Here is a 19,702-nt window from a genome sequence, read left to right on the forward strand (position 1 = left end):
TGAAGCAAGAACCCAGTTTGGCTGTGTATGCGTTAGGAGGAGCAGGGAGGGAGAACAGTCTTCCGTGTTCTTTGCGGGCATCCCTCCCCATCCTTCAGGCTACGCACTGACTCTCCCCCTCTTCTGTCGCAGCCGTTTCTCAGCATCGTGCTGTTTGCCCTGGCTGGCGCTGTGGGGTTTGTCACCCACTACCTGCTCCCCCAGCTCCGCAAGCACCACCCGTGGATGTGGATTTCACACCCCGTCCTTAAAAACAAAGAGTATCAGCAACAGGAAGTGAGAGGTTAGTAAAATATCCCTCATAAAAATGTGATGTAGCGGGTGGCATCCTTTACAGGGAGGGCGTGCACAGCGGTGTGAACGCACTTCATGCCACGGAACTGTACCCTGAAACGTGGTGACAACGGCACATGTTACATTATGTATGTTTCACCACAATAAAAAAAGGAGAGTGTGTGTACCTTGGAGTGTACAGTATTGTTCCCAGAACAAGAAAGTGGAAGCGGGGTGAATTAGAAGTATATTTTCGAAAAATGATTGATGATTTTTATTGAGGAAAAATTAATTTATGTCACTCAGACTGTAACCGAAGGTGGGGTCTGGCTGGTCTGGCTGCTGGCTGCTCAAAAGCCAATAAAGAGACAAGGTTGGTGGAAAGGAAAGTTTGCTTTATTTTGGATGCCGGCAGCCGGGGGTGGGGGTGGATTGGGGGGTGATTGCCCGTCCAAAGGCCAGCTCCCCTGCACTGACCACCAGGGGGCAGGAGCTTCTATAGATGGAGGGAGGGGCTACGTGCAGAAACAGCACAGTCAGCTCTGACCGTCGTCTTGAAATTGGTCATCAGTGGTCTGACCAGCGTCGTCTTGATCGTTTTAGGTACAGTTAGTCTTCAGTTCCGGGGTCGGTTTGTTTCTATCTCTTTGAGGCCAGTTCTCGGAATTGTGGCAGCTTATGTCATGGCATCTTGTAGTTCACTTCTTCCACCTGGCGAGGGTTTCAGTGTCTACAAGACAGCTCACAGGACACGGCTCAGAGTATGATCTTTAGCCCTTGAGGAGGGACTAAAGGTCCTTAACTTTGCTTAATGACTAAACTCTTATTACTTAGTCTTGTTTTCCTTTGCTTCTGCATTTTCTCACTTCTCTGATTAAACTTATTCGTTGGCTGAAGTTTTTCCACAGGCAGAAGGCAGGCAGGGGACATGGGCTGGGGGAAAGACCATAGGGTCCTGCTCCATTTCAAGACCTGAAGTTTATGCTGTTCCAGCTTCAGCTGACTGGGGACCAAGAATAGCATCACTTGACCGCCCTTTCATTCTCCACAAAACCAGGGCAGGGATGTAGCAGGGGCTGACCTTTGAATTTTGCTCCCTGAACCCTTGAATTTTGTTGAACTTGCTTTGCTCACCTAGAACTAGACCCACACACAGACCTGTACTTGACTGACCTAGCAGTTCCCTGCTCTGAGTCAGGCCACTGTCAAGTAGTAGCCTGGTAACCCCAACAGTGTTTGAGCTTCTAAATAAAAAAACTCAGGAGTTTCTCTTGCTAGGTCTCCCCAGCCTCTGTGATTGAACAGATGGCAGAAGGATTGATTGATCCCCGTTTTCAGGCGTATCGATCACAGTTGATGGCTATAGTTGGTAACTAGCTCATGTTAAACGAGGTGTCATCTCTACGTCCAGGAATGAGGGGATGTGAGTAGCACCACGGTTTGCTGACTCACAGGAATGTCCTGGGCTCCACCAGGTTTGTCATCAGTAACTTCAGTGGACTAGTGTGACCAAAGTAAAAGGGCAGAGGGGAATTAATTAAAAACAAGACAAAACAAAGAAGCAAAAGAATCACTTATGATGCTGTCAGGAATAGAGAGGGCTTCTTCAAGGAACATGTCTGGGTGGCTACCAGGAGCTGCCTTAATTTGAAACAGCCAAATCAGTAAAGCGGGGTTTTGCTTAGAGGACAGACATGGCCTGATGGACCTGCTGCCAGCATAGGGTTTAGAAGGCGGCAGAGGGCAGCTGAGTTCGCTCTACCCTCAGAGGCTTGCTTTTCCCACCTACAACACCAGGGGCTCACCAAAGATCAAGCTGCATAATATGGTTTTTAAATGCTGTGTTCAATGTTGGGTGCCACGTAAATGCAAATTATTATCAGTATTATAAAAACGGAAGGAAGATAGACTCAGAGCAGGCGCAGTTGATATTAGTCAGTTCATTTTTCAGCCCACTTAAAGGGAAAGGTCCATTCTTGTGGGTCAGTAGAGCAACCTGAAGAAAAGACCAGTTTCTGTAGAACTTCTGCAATGTTGGGGTCATTTTTCCCTTTCGTTGTCTTAACATTTAGAAAGACTAAGTTGCAGTGAAGTTAGTGGAGTATTGTTTTGGCATCATTGGTAAGCAGTTGATGGGGATTTGAGGTAAGATGCTTTGACTCAGGAAACGGCATATCTGTATCTATAGCATCTGTATCTGTGCCTAGATATTTAAGTGCCTTGGGGTGAGGACAGAGAAGTTGTCAAATTAAGAGAAAGGAAAATAAGACAGCTCAGGCGTGCTCTCTCCTTATGGTGGCAGTTCAGAGTGTGGAGTTCAACACTGAAAGATAAGAGTGGGCAGTTGGAAACTTGGGATTTGTGTGTGTATGTGAGCGCGATTGTTTTTTTTCCCTGAATCTAACAGAACCCAGTCTAAATTAGAATCATTTAGATATTTAAATTCTGAATGATCTTTCAGTACAAGATTCAAGAACAAGAAAGGAGAGTGTATTTGTATGTTGACTTTCCCTCTTGGAGGAGTGAGTGAGAGGGCAGCTCTGGGCCTCTGTCCTGTAGGGTGGGCGGGAGACGTTCACCCCTGGTACCACGGGCTCCAGCAGAGGCGTGGTGGATGTTTCTCACTTGCCTACATTAGCTGTTTATAAGCTACCTGAAATCTAGCCAAGGGTAATAGATTTGACAAATTAGGCCCGTAATGAAAAACAGATTGCATTTCAAAATTATGTGTGTTGGAAGGAAAATCCAAATACTTAAAATGTGTTAGTATGAACTTGTTGAAGACCCCTTTGGTATCATCCACAGCCTGAGTTTCCTTGCCTCCTCTTCCTGCCCACCTTTCTGCCTTTTTAGGTATTTCACTATTTCTTCCTTCTACTAGCAAGAAAACATGCACAGGAAATTCAAGCTGATCATATACCTTTAATGTGAAAATATGCCAAACCTTCTTTCTCATATGATCACGGAATATTTTGGAAAAGAAGAGCAGAGCAGGGCTGGCAGGTCTGTGGAGACCGCTGTGATCCCTGGTCCAGAGGCAGACATCGCCAACTGAGGACAATCCTAAAACTGGGCCAGTGGCAGTTGCTACCAATTGGAATTGGTGTATAAGATGAGGCATGTGTGCTGTGTCTGTGTCTCAGAGTTTATATAAGCCTATCCCACCACTTTATGTAGGAGGAAACTGACGCCCAGAGACATCAAGGGATGTCAACGAGGGTTCCGCTAGGTTTGTGGCCAATGAGTGACCAGCACCCGGGTGACCTCACTCCCTCCGGTAGCATGCTCCTTCACGCTGCTCTCAGCGCGGTGGGAAGGTCGCGTGCAATTTGCACGTGGCCCTCAGACTGCTCTTGCCATCGTTCCCCCAAAGAACCACATCACCACCCTGGGTCCCGTAGAGTTAAACGCGCCATAGTCCAGTGCTAACGCTACAAAGCTTTAATCCCTGGTTTGAAGCAGACTCAACCACCATAAATTCTGAACCTTCCTGTGGTTTCTCAAACGCACCACGTTCTCCCGCTACCTTCTGTTTGCTGTTGCCTGTGCCTGGGATGCTTTTCTTAAGTTTCCTTAGACTCAGGCCAGGCAACTCATCTTTCAGGTCTCTGTTCAAAAATCAATCCCCCCCCACCTGAGGTCCATCCCTGACCACCTAGACCAGAGTAACTTCCCAGCTGCTCCCCTGAACCTCCTTTTCCAGCATATTCTCTACAGTGACTCTGAGCAATTCATCTGCTTGCTCACGCTGGACCCCCAGTGCTTGTACTTAACTGAAATCTCATCAGCCCTACATTTGCCAGAACAGACTTTAAACTTGGGGCATATACTTTCTTTCAGGTTACTTTCCTGTCTGCATACCTCTGATATACAATTTTACTTGATATGTAAAATTACTTGGAGGTACAAAATTAATTTTGATATAAAATTCAGACTATGATAAAATGGAACTGTGTTGCAACTCGAAAGACTGTAAATGGAAATATCTTTTTGAGCCAATTCATTTCTTTACTTTTGAGACTAAGGTGTTTCACCAATACTTAAGCTAAAAGAATAAAATTGTAGGAATCATAGTACAGTTCAGCAGTCAAATGAACCATGGTGGTGATGTGGGTGTAACAGAGTTATACTAATGGGTATGCGTGAAGTTGCTTTTTTTATTGTTCTATTCCCCACCAATCTAAGCAAATCATGCTGAAAATAGCAGAGTAGACACCACTACAAATGGCACCATATTAGTCAAGGAAGCAACTTTTGATACTCACTGTTTAAGGAGCACTGGGTTTTTAGAATATAAAGCAAATCTGTTGTCCTGAATTACGATGATGATTCTAGAAAAATGACTTCATTTATTGGTGCCTGTTGTAAAAGAATAAGAAGTTGGGTCTGTTTGAAAATTTGTTTTTTCTAAGAACTTTCCAAAGGCATTATGTTATTTCGAAAGGGAATAATGGAGTTGGGTCCCATTTTCACATAGTCCCCCAAGAAGTAATTTCTGTAATATCATTCTTGGCTCTTGAGAATTTAAGAAAAATTGAAATGATCTGATTCGATGGCCATACTCTTACCATAGAAGTGGGTCTTAATGGGGTTAAAAGAGATTGAGATATAGAATAAGTTCATTATTGGCATTCACTTGTTTACTTATTTATTCACTCAGAAAATGCTTGTGAAGATACTATTCATTGAGAAGATAGTTACACAAATGAACTTATTTACAAGATAGAAACAGACTCACAGACTTAGAAAACAAACTTAGGGTTACCAAAGGGGAAAGGTGTAGGGAGGAGGGATAAATTAGGAGTTTGGGATTAACGTATACACACTACTACATATAAAATAGGTAACCAACAAGGATCTACTATGTAGCACAGGGAACTCTACTCAGTATTCTGTAATAACCTACATGGGAAAAGAATCTGAAAAAGAATAGATATATGTACATGTATAACCGAATCACTTTCCTGTACACTTGAAACTAACACAGCATTGTAAATCAACTATACTCCAATATAAAATAAAAATATAAAAAAAGAAAGAAAATAATTATTGAGTTCCTACATGATGCCAAACCAGTGATCCAGTGAGACAGGTTGACTAAGATGTGGTTTCTGTCATCAAAGAGTTTCTGACCTAGTGAGCAAAGCTAGGGCTGTGCTCGAAAAGAAGACCCATGATTGCTACACACAGAGTGATGAAGGGTCAACACTGCGCTCAGCCATGCAGCAAATACAAAGAAGTAGAAGGCCCAGACGCAGAGGTTACAGATAACTTCATGTTCATTGGTCAAGCTTTTCCAACTGGTTGGTTGTGCACATAAAATGGAAGTAAATGAGATTTTATAACTAAATGTTGAATTAGTGTCTGCTGCATAGTAGGTGTTTAATAATATTGATTGACTGAATGAATGAATGATTAGTGCCTTGTAAATTCACTGAAGAAAGAGTTCCCTGTAGACAGGAAAAGCCCGGAGGTAAAGGCTTATTTGAAGGACTCCAGTCTATGTGTATGATAAGATACATACACAGAGCCTCATCTCTCTGCAAAAAATGGTTGCTGAAAAAGCTTAAGCTATAATTTTTGGATACATTAGAATACATGGATAAAAGATGATAGAAATTACTGAACATATCAACTGAAAAATCTCATTTAAACTGTAATTTAACCAGATTCACTATTATAAAACTAATTCACAAATGAGTCCTGAATTTGTAATTCTTAAATGAAATTTACTTTGCATTTTAGCAAATCTTGCCTGTTGATTTGCAGATAGACTGGTTTCTGCATAGGAAAGACATGGTTCTGACAGATATTGCTTTTTCTAATGTGTTTTTCATGTATATCAAAGTAATACATAGTGTTAAGAACCAAATAGAACAAGTTGTAATGAAAAGCAGCAGACCCTGGTCAACTTTTTCCTGTCTGATTCCCCCTCTCCAGGAAAAATTACTTTCTACTTTAGGTATTTCTTTTGGTATTTACCATAATTCTTCTAAATAATGTGCATATTCTTCTATTTCTTGATATTTCAAATTTGCATGTCTACTGGCTTCCTGTTATGAGTAATAAAAGATTTATGTCTCTTATCTTCCCTCATACATTACATTTTCCCCTTCTCCTTCCTCCCAATATAACTTTTGTTGAACACATACTCAGTTTTTTTCTATTCATGTATGTGTATGTCATATAGAAACAATGTCATACAGAAAGTCTATAATTTTTGTTCACATCTAGTCCAGTAGTGTGCCATGATTGCATTTCCTTTCTTGTTCAGATTTCTGTTTTTGCATCTGCTAGCCTTTCCAATAACTATGTAAAATACGTCTCAGTTCAATTTTCCACCCAGGCAAACTTGTCAGATACTATATCTTGTTCCATCCCTTCCCCAACTCCCTCTGGAACCTGCTCCAATTGTTCTTTGTTTATTCCCTCTTTTTGAATGAAGCACATCCTCCAGTCACTCCAGGAAAAGGGTGAGTGGGAAGGAAACGTTTTGAGACTTCATCTATCTCAAAGTGTTTTCGTTTTACTTTGCACTTAATGGAGAGTTTGTAGTGTGTATCTTGTTAGGGTGTAAACAGTTCTTTCAGAATTCTAAACTAACGTCCCATTGTCTTCTAGCTCCCACCACTGCTGGTGAAAAGTCTGATGTCTCCCCAGCTCCTGGTCCTTTATATGTGACCAGATGTTCCCCTGCAGGAAGCTTTTGGAAAGTTCAGGAGGGAATTCAAGTGTTGTGGCCCAGAGAACAGGCTCTGGAACAAAGCAGGGCTAGCTTTGTTTCCAAAGAGGCGCAGGGCTAGCGGCTCTGTCCCATGCTAGGTGTGCTTAACTGTTGTGATTCATCCATCACTGGGGGTTCCTACAACACAGATTTGTTGGCGGAATGAAATGAATCAAGATAATACATGTAGAGCATTTGGCGGAGTCCTTGGCAGGCAGAGTATACTCCGGAAGCATGTCCTGCTCCCCCTCTTCCCCGGGATGCTGAAATTCAATCATTTTGCACCTCCCCTTGTGTCTTGTTTCACCCATTGTGCTAGGCAGTAGGTGGCCCTTTATACTCCGGATGGACGTGTTTTGAAACTTTTGTTGGCAGGTGATAGTACTCCCTGAATGACCTAGTTCACAGAATTTCCATGGAGATGAACTCCATCCTGATAATACATGTAAAAATCCTTTGAAATGTATATAGCACTAGGGAAAAGAATGCAGCATAACTGGCATTGTCTGATTTCAGAACCTAATGGCTGTGCTGGGGTCTTCGGGAAGGTCTCGTCTTTGTGTGTGTGATGAGGAGATGCCATAGTTCTGGGAAGAAGGATGTATTCGTTACTCCTTTTGTCTCCCCACATAAAAAGATGCCAGCATCAGGAGATAGTTAGAGACCTAGAAAACCCTCCAACGCCTCTTTAATTCGAAGTGACTCAAATAGTTTGAAGCATGAACTGCACCAGTGCTAGCTGAGTAACAGTCTCATTCGCTACGATGCTTCTATAGGAGAGAGTGTTCCAAATGCCAAAGAAGTGGCTTAGAGCTGATGTGTCAGAAAATAGCCTGCCAGTTGGCAGGCTGCCTTATTTATTCCCAATGTTGCTATTATTTTCATGCGCCTTCTCTTCCTCTCCTTTTCTTTGCCTTCCTGCCAGCCTCTGCCCCTCCTGCTCTCAGCCTCTGGCCCATCTCCTCCTAGTCCAGTGGGGAACTTACCTTTCTGTGTCAGTCTCCACAAGCCTGCAGGGGGCTGCAGGGGACTGTCAGTGAAACCAGGCTTACACGGCAGCGGGAAAACAGAGAAGTAGAATCCAGCGTCCTCTGCTTGAAGGGGAGCGGGGCCGAGGGAGGCCTGGAGAAGCACAGGCCAACCCCGGGCAGCATTAAGAGGGAAAGGGTTTGGGGCCAGGGCTCAAAGGTCAGGGGCCAGCCTCACACTGCAGCTCTCTCTCCAGCAAGCCACGGGGTGTTTACCAGCTGCCCACTGGGGTTCTCCTAGACTGCTGATAAATCTAAAACAATGCAGAAATAAAATAATTGCAGAAGGAGAAAAAAACTAACACTGAAAATCAGGAAGTCTTCGTACGCAAGACATGATGTATGCAGGACGGCACCACAGCAGCTTTGGGCTCCGTGGGCCCAGCACGCATGGGAAGGGCTGAACAAAGAAGGCCGTTTGGAGGAACAATGCCGGTTCCCAGGTGCAGTAGGTGAGGCCCCTGTGATGAGGCCTGACTCAGTCTCCCTGACATGCATCTGTTGGGATCTTATCTGAAATAGCTTAACCCTCATGGTACTTTATGATAGGATAATATACGTAGATGCCAGTGGAGAAATAGAAATGGTGTTTTTAAGTAATCTTGTCATTTAAATAACATACAAATCACACTTTACTTGGGGGAGGAATTCTGATTTTGTAAATTTGTCATTCATCAGGCACCTGCTGTGTACTAGGCTCTGTGCTGGGTGCTGAGGATGCAAAAATGAGTAAGAGCCCAGTCCTTGCCCTTGGCAAGATGGTTGTTCTCACAAGAAGTGTCTTCCTTCATGTGCCCGTGGTGAGAACATCTGAGTTTCTCTTAACCCTTTCCTTGTGAACATTTTGACCTAAACATCTTCATGTGAAAAACTGATAAATGATTTCACTAGCATTTTTAGTTTTAAAAACTATGGTTTGATATTAGTAGAGGGCCCTTCTACCAAGAAGAGGGAGTACATTATTGCCTGAGTCGCCTAAGAATTTCTCCATCCCTTTGAGGAGATGTGAAGAATACATTTTTTACTCTCCACTGAATTAATGAAAAAAATCAGTGGGATATGAGGTATCACCTCACACCAGTGAGAATGGCCATCATCAAAAAATCTACAAATAATAAATGCTGGAGAGGGTGTGAAGAAAAGGGAACCCTCTTGCACTGTTGGTGGGAACGTAAATTGGTACAGCCACTATGGAAAACAATATGGAGGTTCCTTAAAAAACTAAAAATAGAACTGCCATATGACCCAGCAATCCCACTAGTGGGCATGTATCCTGAGAAAACCATAATTCAAAAAGAGTCATGTACCACAATGTTCACTGCCACTCTATTTACTATAGCCAGGACATGGAAACAACCTAAGTGTCCATCGACAGATGAATGGATAAAGAAGATGTGGCACATATATACAATGGAATATTACTCAGCCATAAAAAGAAACGAAAGTGAGTTATTTGTAGTGAGGTGGATGGACGTAGAGTCTGTCATACAGAGTGAAGTATGTCGGAAAGAGAAAAACAAATACCATATGCTAACACATATATATGGAATCTAAAAAAAAATAAAAAATGGTTCCTAAGAACCTAGGGGAAGGACAGGAATAAAGATGCAGACGTAGAGAATGGACTTGAGGACACGGGGAGGGGGGGGAAGGGTAAGCTGGGACGAAGTTGAGAGAGTGGCATGGACTTATATATACTACCAAACGTAAAATAGATAGCTAGTGGGAAGCAGCCACATAGCACAGGGAGATCAGCTCGGTGCTTTGTGACCACCTAGAGGGGTGGGTTAGGGAGGGTGGGAGGGAGACGCAAGAGGGAGGAGATATGGGGATATATGTATATGTATAGCTGATTCACTTTGTTATAAAGCAGAAACTAACACAACATTGTAAAGAAATTATACTCCAATAAAGATGTTAAAAAAAAATCAGTGGGATAGTTTTGGAGAAATGAGCTAAACATTTTAAAAAATTGACTTAGACTTTGTATCACATGAAAATCCAGATGGATTAAAGATTTAAATTGTTTTAAAGGTAAAAGAAGAAAGAAAGAACCAGAATAACACTGAAAGAAAATATAGGTCAAGTTATATAATCTTGGTTAGGGGAAGAGAAAAAGAATTTTTCAAGCATGATCCCAAAGTCAAAAACCACTAAAGAAACAACTAAAAAATTTTATTCCTTGAAAAATATGAACTTTAATATTCTGATTCCTGAATGTTCCCACCTTGTATTTCTCTGAAAGGTTTACCATGATGTTGAACCTGATAATAGTTATTAAGTTATTCAGAAATATTTATGGAACCTATCACATGCCAGGGACCATGCAGAATGCTAGGGAAGCACTGGGGAGCAAGGCCAGCATGACCTCACCCCAGGGGGCAAACCAACTGAGAAGGTGAGAGCACTTTGGCTAGAGGAGATCCCAAACTCCTACAAGGCAGTCAGTACCCCACCATGGAAGCCCCAGCTTCTCAAACTTTGTTGTATTAGGTGTCTGCTTTAGTTAATTATGTGAATACTCAGCCAATGGTCAGTGATGTCACGTGAATCTACTGAGTGGCTTCTATGGACAGAGTACAGTGCTAAATACCGAATATAATGGGGAAAGACAGCCCTGGACCCCTGGCTTTAATAGAGAGATGAAAATTCATCACACAGATTAATATATTTATAAAGTGTTTGAAGTCCAATGAAGGAAAAGTATAGGGGGCTAGGAGAGAGTTATAAAGGGATCCTTATTTAGATTTGAGTGAAAAAGAAAGGCTTCTTTGAGTAAGTGACAACTAATTGAGACCTGAAAGATAAAGAGGGGGTTAGCCTTCAAAGTGGGAGAGAAGAAGCCAAAGGCTCACCATGAATTGGCTTTTTTGGGAATGGGAAGGTCGTGAGGACCTTGGATTTAGCTTAAGCAGAATTATCGGCTTTGAGTGGTGGGGTGGTGTGATTTGCTTTACATTTAAGAATGATGACTCAATTCACGCTACTGGTTTGGGAAGTGAAGTCTGTTTTTTAAGTAAATAAACCATGACATGTGTACATGTTTGTGCTAAGGACTTTGCAGCCTGAGATTTTGCCCAGGAAGAAAGATGAGAGTAAGAAATGCTCATAGGAAAAGCAGTTGCCTATAATAAGAGGGCACAATCACCCTGGACGTGGTAATTCCATTTTGCAGGGTCTCTTTGCCTTAGCTGCCTCAGGGTGACTGGGCCAGCTGAACCGAGATGAGCCCCTATTGAAATGCTTATAAACATGTCTGGCCCCTACAAAGCTGGAAGCCTCATGTCTTTGAAGCTTAAGTCAGTCGTAATTCAGGATTTGAATTGGAGCAAATTATCTTCCTAAAGATAAAAACATCCCGAGGATTTTTGATTAACTTTTAATTATTGAGAGGGTCTTGTTGTAGTAACATAAGCATCTAAATAAAACACAACCTGAAAAGCCTTTGAGAAAATTTAAAGCATTCAGTAGTGATAAATCATATGGAAACTTGTAAAGGGCAGAGTTAGTTTGCATTCTTTTTCTCAAGGGCCTAATATTCCAGGGACAAGAGAAATAATAATGCTAAAGAAATGTCTTTTTATGGTCTATTTGCATATACGGGACATTACAGAAAGGCGGTTATAAACTATCGTTGCCAACATTTTCTTTTTAAATTGACTTTGTATGAATACTGTGACAATTTGGGGACTTAAGAAACGTATTTATCATGTTACTGCCTTTGTAAGCTTTTCGTTTTATTAGCTTTTCATGGCCACCCCCATAGGGAAAGATTAAGTTTAGTCTTTCAGAATTCAGGATTCTGGATTGCACTTCTGTTTTAGCTTCCTGCTACATTATTATTCAAATATAAACATCCAGTACATTTATCATTAAACGTTTTCTACAGTCTAGAGATTGTAGCATTTCTTTGGAATAAATGACTGAACTTGGTAGGATTCTAGAGATACATAAGCATGAATGTGAAATTGATTTTCTTTCAATGTGCAAGAGTAGCAGAACTTGAAGTCAGGAGTGTGGAGTTGGTGACCTCTGGGATTTTCTCTCTACTGTGTCCTTCCTAAATATTGATTTTTAACTCCCTTTCCACATCCTTTTCCATTCCCACTTTGGCTAGATGTTGTACTGAACACCAGCCAGGGAAACTGTGCCTTGGGGTGAATCTTTACCTAAAATGTTTTTCCCTTAACATACAGTGTGTATACTGGTGCTTGCTGGTGTATGCAGACAGTGTAAAATGTATTCATGGTCCCTGCGTGTAGAGATTCAGAATTAATCAGTGGGAGGCATGTGGAGCTTCTGTGTCACACTGAGATGTCAGCTGTTGTCACTTTCATTTCCCTGGCAGCACCTCAGGTAGTAAGCTAGAGCTGAATTATGCAGTGCAACCAGTCTTTTTGTGTGTGTGTATGTATGACTCTAGGGTTGCTATTAAATAGTAAAGGTTTTTGCGACTTACAAAAGAATTGATTTCTAGTTCTCCTGAAGTCCTTTTTATCCTTCCGAAGTCCGACAGAGAACTCCTTTGTAGCTATCATGTTGTTTGCTTCTAACTAGAGACCCAGTTATTAAAGATCTAGGGCCTTACCTGCCCATATATGTTATTTCAGCCATACTGAACACAAGTCCTACAAACTTGCTGTTCCAAAGGCTGACAGCAGACTAGTGCTTACAATCCAAGACTAAACATCGTATTGACATGCTTACAGTTGTGTCTATGACATAGTTTCACACATGCACACAGAGGGTTAACATCTCACTGAATAAGTACTTTCACTCTCCAGTATTTGGAAAGACATGGATGATGAATTCAGAGCTTATTAGTGATTTCTATATTATTTGATGTTCATTGCTTTGTGTGTTTCTGGAATGGATAAACTGAAATTCTATGGCAAACCCATATTTGTTATCACTGTCTGCAGTAAATCCTTGTGCACTGCAATGGGATTGTCTGCCTGCACTCAGTCAGCGTTATCCCCACTTACTGGAAAGTATCATCTGCTGAAATTAAATGTGACAAGCATTTGAAAGTCTGGATTGCACTCCCCCACCCAGATGGCACCCAGGTCATCCTTCGGTGATGAGCCACTGAAATGTTTCTTTTAATTCAGATGCTTTTCTAATAGTACTGCAGGATGAGGTTGGCTTATATTTCTCTTAATTTACATATTTTTGCAGGAATCTAGCTAAGGTTGTCATGTTTCTCTGAATTGGTGACAAATGTTGATAGAACTCTATGAATGTATTTTTATAAGCAGGCTGAATTGCATTTGATTCGATGGCCTCAGTCTGACACTGTTGATATCTTATAAATTGAGAAATCAGAAAAAATAATTTTGTATAGAAGGAAACCTAGCTCTAACTGACTGTACTTTATGAGAGATTAAAATAGGAAATGTTGTTTAATATGTTATAGTTAGAAAGCTTTTTGTTTTGTAATCAAAAAAGTAATTCCAAGAGGCTGCTTTTCTTAAAGTCCCTCTGTTTATTTTAACTATTCAGAGTTCCCTCCAACCACTAAAAATGATAAGATGATAAATGAACATTTATTGAACCCTAACTCTGAGCCAGGCATTATGCTAGGTACTTGAAATACTAAACTGATTAAGACACAGCACCTACTCTTGACAAACTTACAATCTAGCGGGAGGATTAGTATTTAAATGAATACTTGCTCTGGTGTGACAGGTATTATAATTGTAGAATTCACAGTGTACAGTAATGGCTCAAAGGAATAACACATTTTGCCTCAAAACTAAAGGTGATATATACAGAATGCAAGCAGAAAGTGGGGTGCATGGTTTATAAATAATTTAAAAACAGTAATAAATCCAATTAAAAGTTGGACTCCTTTTTATTATCATCATATGCTGACAGTTCTAAACAGTGCCAGTGTTAAACCCTCCTCCCACTGAGATGGACTTCGAATTGGTGGTGATTGTATTGGGAGCAGCGAGGGGGTGGGGAGGTGGCCAAGGAAAGCTCCAGATGGCAGGATGACAAATTCTGGAAAAAGTTGAGGAGTTTCTCAAGTAGGAAATATGGAAGGGCATTCCAGGAAAGCCCCCAGCACATATATAAAGGCATATAAAACAGCATACTTGACTGCAGTGCAGGGGGAAATAGAAGTTATTTTCAATAGATGGTGATGATCCATTAGATATCCATATGGAAAAAAAATCAGTCTCAACTCCTGTCTTGTAAGTGTATTCTACACAATAATCAATTCTAGGTAGCTTGCAGATCTAAATGTGAAATGTAAAACAATTAAAGTTTTAGAGGAACGTAGAAGGTGGTCATGATCTTTGTCTTTTAAACAGAACACAAAAGTCTCTAAAAGGAAAGATAAATGAGAACTTGGAGCATATTAAAATTAAGTATTTCTTTTTTTGCAAAAGATACTATTAGGAGATTTAAAAAGCATCCCACAAAATGGGAAAAGATTTTCCCAATGCATACATGTGACCAAATACTCATTCCTAGAATGTATAAAGAACTCTTAAAATCAGGAAGGAAAGACATATAATTTAAGAGGAAAAAGAACCAGACAATAGACATGAAGAACCACTTCACAAGAGTGTATATCCAAATGGCCAGTAAACACATGAAAAGGCACCCAGCTGCATTAGTCATTAAGAAAATGCAAAATAAAACCATAACATGATACACCCACCAGCGCAGCTAAAATGAAGGAGGGGGAAAGTGTTTTGGCAAGGATGTGGAGCAAATGGAAGGAAAGTTTTGCGCTGTTTGTGGGCATGTAAATTGGCACAATAACTTTGGAAAATTGTTTAGTGGCACCTCCTGGACCTTCCTATATGCACAATTAATAACCTGGTGATTCCACACCTAGATATATACTCCACAGAAATGTCCCCGTGTTTACCAAAGGACATGTAAAGAATGTTCATAGCAGCACTCTTCACAATAGATACTGGAAACTAACCAAATGCCCATGAACAGTAGACTGGAAAAATACTCTGTATATTCATGTAGTAGATGACTATATGGCAGTGAGAATGAACAAATGACAACTGCACACAAAAATGTGGAGGAGGGCTTCCCTGGTGGCGCAGTGGTTGAGAGTCTGCCTGCCAATGCAGGGGACATGGGTTCGAGCCCTGGTCTGGGAAGATCCCACATGCCACGGAGCAACTAGGCTCGTGAGCCACAATTACTGAGCCTGTGCCTCTGGAGCTTGTGCTCCGCAACAAGAGAGGCCGCGACAGTGAGAGGCTCGCGCACCGCGATGAAGAGTGACCCCCACTTGCCATAACTAGAGAAAGCCCTTGCACAGAAACGAGGACCCAACACAGCCAAAAATAAATAAATAAATAAATAAATAAATAAATAAAAAAGAAAAAAAATTAGCTGTTATTATAAAAAAAAAAGTGGAGGAATCTTACAAACAATGCTGAGCAAAAGACACACAAGAATAGGAGGCAAGACAAGCCTCTTAGATAGCCTCATCCACCAGAGGGCAGACAGCAGAAGCAAGAAGAACTACAATCCTGCAGCCTGTGGAACAAAAACCGCATTCACAGAAAGATAGACAAGATGAAAAGGCAGAGGGTTATGTACCAGATGAAGGAACAAGATAAAACCCCAGAAAAACAACTAAATGAAGTGGAGATAGGCAACCTTCAAGAAAAAGAATTCAGAATAACGAGAGTGAAGATGATCCAGAACCTCAGAAAAACAATGGAGGCAAAGATTGAGAAGATGCAAGAAATGTTTAACAAAGACCTAGAAGAAGTAAAGAACGAACAGAGATGAACAATACAATAACTGAAATGAAAACTACACTAGAAGTAATCAATAGCAGAGTAACTGAGGCAGAAGAACAGATAAGTGACCTGGAAGACAGAATGGTGGAAGTCACTGCTGCAGAACAGAATAAAGAAAAAAGAATGAAAAGAAATGAAGACAGCCTAAGAGACCTCTGGGACAACATTAAACGCAACAACATTCGCATTATAGGGGTCCCAGAAGGAGAAGAGAGAGAGAAAGGACCCGAGAAAATAGTTGAAGAGATTATAGTCGAAAACTTCCCTAACATGGGAAAGGAAATAGCCACCCAAGTCCAGGAAGCACAGCGAGTCCCATACAGGATAAACCCAAGGAGAAACACGCCGAGACATATAGTAATCAAATTGACAAAAATTGAAGACAAAGAAAAATTATTGAAAGCAGCAAGGGAAAAACGACAAATAACATACAAGGGAACTCCCATAAGGTTAACAGCTGATTTCTCAGCAGAAACTCTACAAGCCAGAAGGGAGTGGCATGATATACTTAAAGTGATGAAAAGGAAGAACCTACAACCAAGATTACTCTACTCGGCAAGGATCTCATTCAGATTCGATGGAGAAATCAAAAGCTTTACAGACAAGCAAAAGCTAGGAGAATTCAGCACCACCAAACCAGCTCTACAACAAATGCTAAAGGAACTTCTCTAAGAGGGAAATACAAGAGAAGAAAAGGACCTACAAAAACAAACCCAAAACAATTAAGAAAATGGTCATAGGAACATACATATCGATAATTACCTTAAAAGTGAATGGATTAAATGCTCCAACCAAAAGACACAGGCTTGCTGAATGGATACAAAACCAAGACCCATATATATGCTGTCTACAAGAGACCCACTTCAGACCTAGAGACACATACAGACTGAAAGTGAGGGGATGGAAAAAGATATTCCATGCAAATGGAAATCAAAAGAAAGCTGGAGTAGCTATACTTATATCAGATAAAATAGAGTTTAAAATAAAGAATGTTACAAGAGACAAGGAAGGACATTACATAATGATCAAGGGATCAATCCAAGAAGAAGATATAACAATTATAAATATATATGCACCCAACATAGGAGCACCTCAATACATAAGGCAACTGCTAACAGCTGTAAAAGAGGAAATCGACAGTAACACAAAAATAGTGGGGGACTTTAACACCTCACTTACACCAATGGACAGATCATCCAAAATGAAAATAAATAAGGAAACAGAAGCTTTAAATGACACAATAGACCAGATAGATTTAATTGATATTTATAGGACATTCCATCCAAGAACAGCAGATTACACTTTCTTCTCAAGTGCGCACGGAACATTCTCCAGGATAGATCACATCCTGGGTCACAAATCAAGCCTCAGTAAATTTAAGAAAATCGAAATCATATCAAGCATCTTTTCTGACCACAACGCTATGAGATTAGAAATGAATTACAGAGGAAAAAAAGTAAAAGACACAAACACATGGAGGCTAAACACTACGTTAATAAATAACCAAGAGATCACTGAAGAAATCAAGGAGGAAATCAAAAAATACCTAGAGACAAATGACAATGAAAACACGACAATCCAAAACTTATGGGATGCAGCAAAAGCAGTTTTAAGAGGGAAGTTAATAGCTATACAAGCCTACCTCAAGAGACAAGAAAAATCTCAAATAAATAATGTAACCTTACACCTAAAGGAACTAGAGAAAGAAGAACAAATAAAACCCAAAGTTAGCAGAAGGAAAGAAATCATAAAGATCTGAGCAGAAATAAATGAAATAGAAACAAAGAAAACAGTAGCAAAGATCCATAAAACTAAAAGCTGGGTCTTTGAGAAGATAAACAAAATTGATAAACCATTAGCCAGACTCATTAAGAAAAAGAGGGAGAGGACTCAAATCAATAAAATTAGAAATGAAAAAGGAGACGTTACAAAAGACACCGCAGAAATATAAAACATCCTAAGAGACTACCATAAGCAACTCTACGCCAATAAAATGGACAACCTGGAAGAAATGGACAAATTCTTAGAAAGGTATAACCTTCTAAGACTGAACCAGGAAGAAATAGAAAATATGAACAGACCAATCACAAGTAATGAAATTGAAACTGTGATTTAAAATCTTCCAACAAACAAAAGTCCAAGACCAGATGGCTTCACAGGTGAATTCTATCAAACATTTAGAGAAGAGCTAGCACCTATCCTCCTCAAACTCTTTCAAAAAACTGCAGAGGAAGGAACACTCCCAAACTCATACTATGAGGCCACCATCACCCTGACACCAAAACCAGACAAAGATACCAGAAAAAAAGAAAATTACAGACCAATATCACTGATGCACATAGATGCAAAAATCCTCAACAAAATACTAGCAAACAGAATCCCACAACACATTAAAAGGATCATACACCATGATCAAGTGGGATTTATCCCAGGGATGCAAGGATTCTTGAATATATGCAAATCAATCAATGTGATACACCATATTAACAAATTGAAGGAGAAAAACCATATGATCATCTCAATAGATGCAGAAAAAGCTTTTGACAAAATTCAACACCAATTTATGATAAAAACTCTCCAGAAAATGGGCGTAGAGGGAACCTACCTGAACATAATAAAGGCCATATACAACAAACCCCAGCAAACTTCATTCTCAGTGGTGAAAAACTGAAAGCATTTCCTCTAAGATCAGGAACAAGACAAGGATGTCCACCCTCCCCGCTATTATTAAACATAGTTTTGGAAGTCCTAGCATCAGCAATCAGAGAAGAAAAAGAAATAAAAGGAATACAAATTGGAAAGAAGAAGTAAAACTGTCACTGTTTGCAGATGACATGATACTATACATAGAGAATCCTAAAGATGCCACCAGAAAACTACGAGAGCTAATCAATGAATTTGGTAAAGTTGCAGGATACAAAATTAATGCACAGAAATCTCTTGCATTCCTATACACTAATGATGAAATATCTGAAAGAGAAATTAAGGAAACATTCCCATTTACCACTGCAACAAAAAGAATAAAATACCTAGGAATAAACCTACCTGGGGAGACAAAAGACCCGTATGCAGAAAACTGTAAGACACTGATGAAAGAAATTAAAGATGATACCAACAGATGGAGAGATATACTATGTTCTTGGTTTGGAAGAATCAATATTGTGAAAATGACTATACTACCAAAAGCAATCTACAGATTCAATGAAATCCCTATCAAATTACCAATGGCATTTTTTACGGAACTAGAACAAAAAATCTTAAAATTTATGTGAAGACACAAAAGGCCCCGAATAGCCAAAGCAGTCTTGAGGGAAAAAAACGGAAGTGGAGGGATCAGACTCCCTGACTTCAGACTATACTACAAAGCTACAGTAATCAAGACAATATGGTACTGGCACAAAAACAGAAACATAGATCAATGGAACAAGATAGAAAGCCCAGAGATAAACCCACGCACCTATGGTCAACTAATGTATGACAAAGGAGGCAAGGATATACAATGGAGAAAAGACAGTCTCTTCAATAAGTGGTGCTGGGAAAACTGGACAGCTACATGTAAAAGAATGAAATTAGAATACTCCCTAACACCGTACACAAAAATAAAGTCAAAATAGATTAGAGACCTAAATGTAAGACCGGACACTATAAAACTCTTAGAGGAAAACATAGGAAGAACACTCTTTGACATAAATCACAGCAAGGTCTTTTTTGATCCACCTCCTAGAGTACTAGAAATACAAACAAAAAACAAATGGGTCCTAATGAAACTTAAAAGCTTTTGCACAGCAAAGGGAACCATAAACAAGACGAAAAGACAACCCTCAGAATGGGAGAAAATATTTGCAAATGAGTCAACGGACAAAGGATTAATCTCCAAAATATATAAACAG

At 40.3% G+C, this 19,702-nt stretch overlaps 1 protein-coding gene across 3 annotated transcripts in view; it reads left to right on the plus strand.

Annotated features, from left to right (window-relative positions):
- PCNX2 (pecanex 2) overlaps positions 1-19,702 on the plus strand; it is a 291,197-nt gene that overhangs the window by 130,615 nt on the left and 140,880 nt on the right. For all 3 annotated transcript variants that reach the window (XM_082422950.1, XM_082422951.1, XM_082422952.1), the window contains one exon: positions 133-283. In XM_082422950.1, coding sequence (XP_082279076.1) covers positions 133-283 — 151 coding nt within the window. The remainder of the gene's footprint in view (positions 1-132; positions 284-19,702) is intronic.

The sequence above is a fragment of the Balaenoptera physalus genome, assembly GCF_965194825.1.
Source record: "Balaenoptera physalus genome assembly, chromosome: 14".
In the NCBI taxonomy this organism is placed as follows: Eukaryota; Metazoa; Chordata; class Mammalia; order Artiodactyla; family Balaenopteridae; genus Balaenoptera; species Balaenoptera physalus.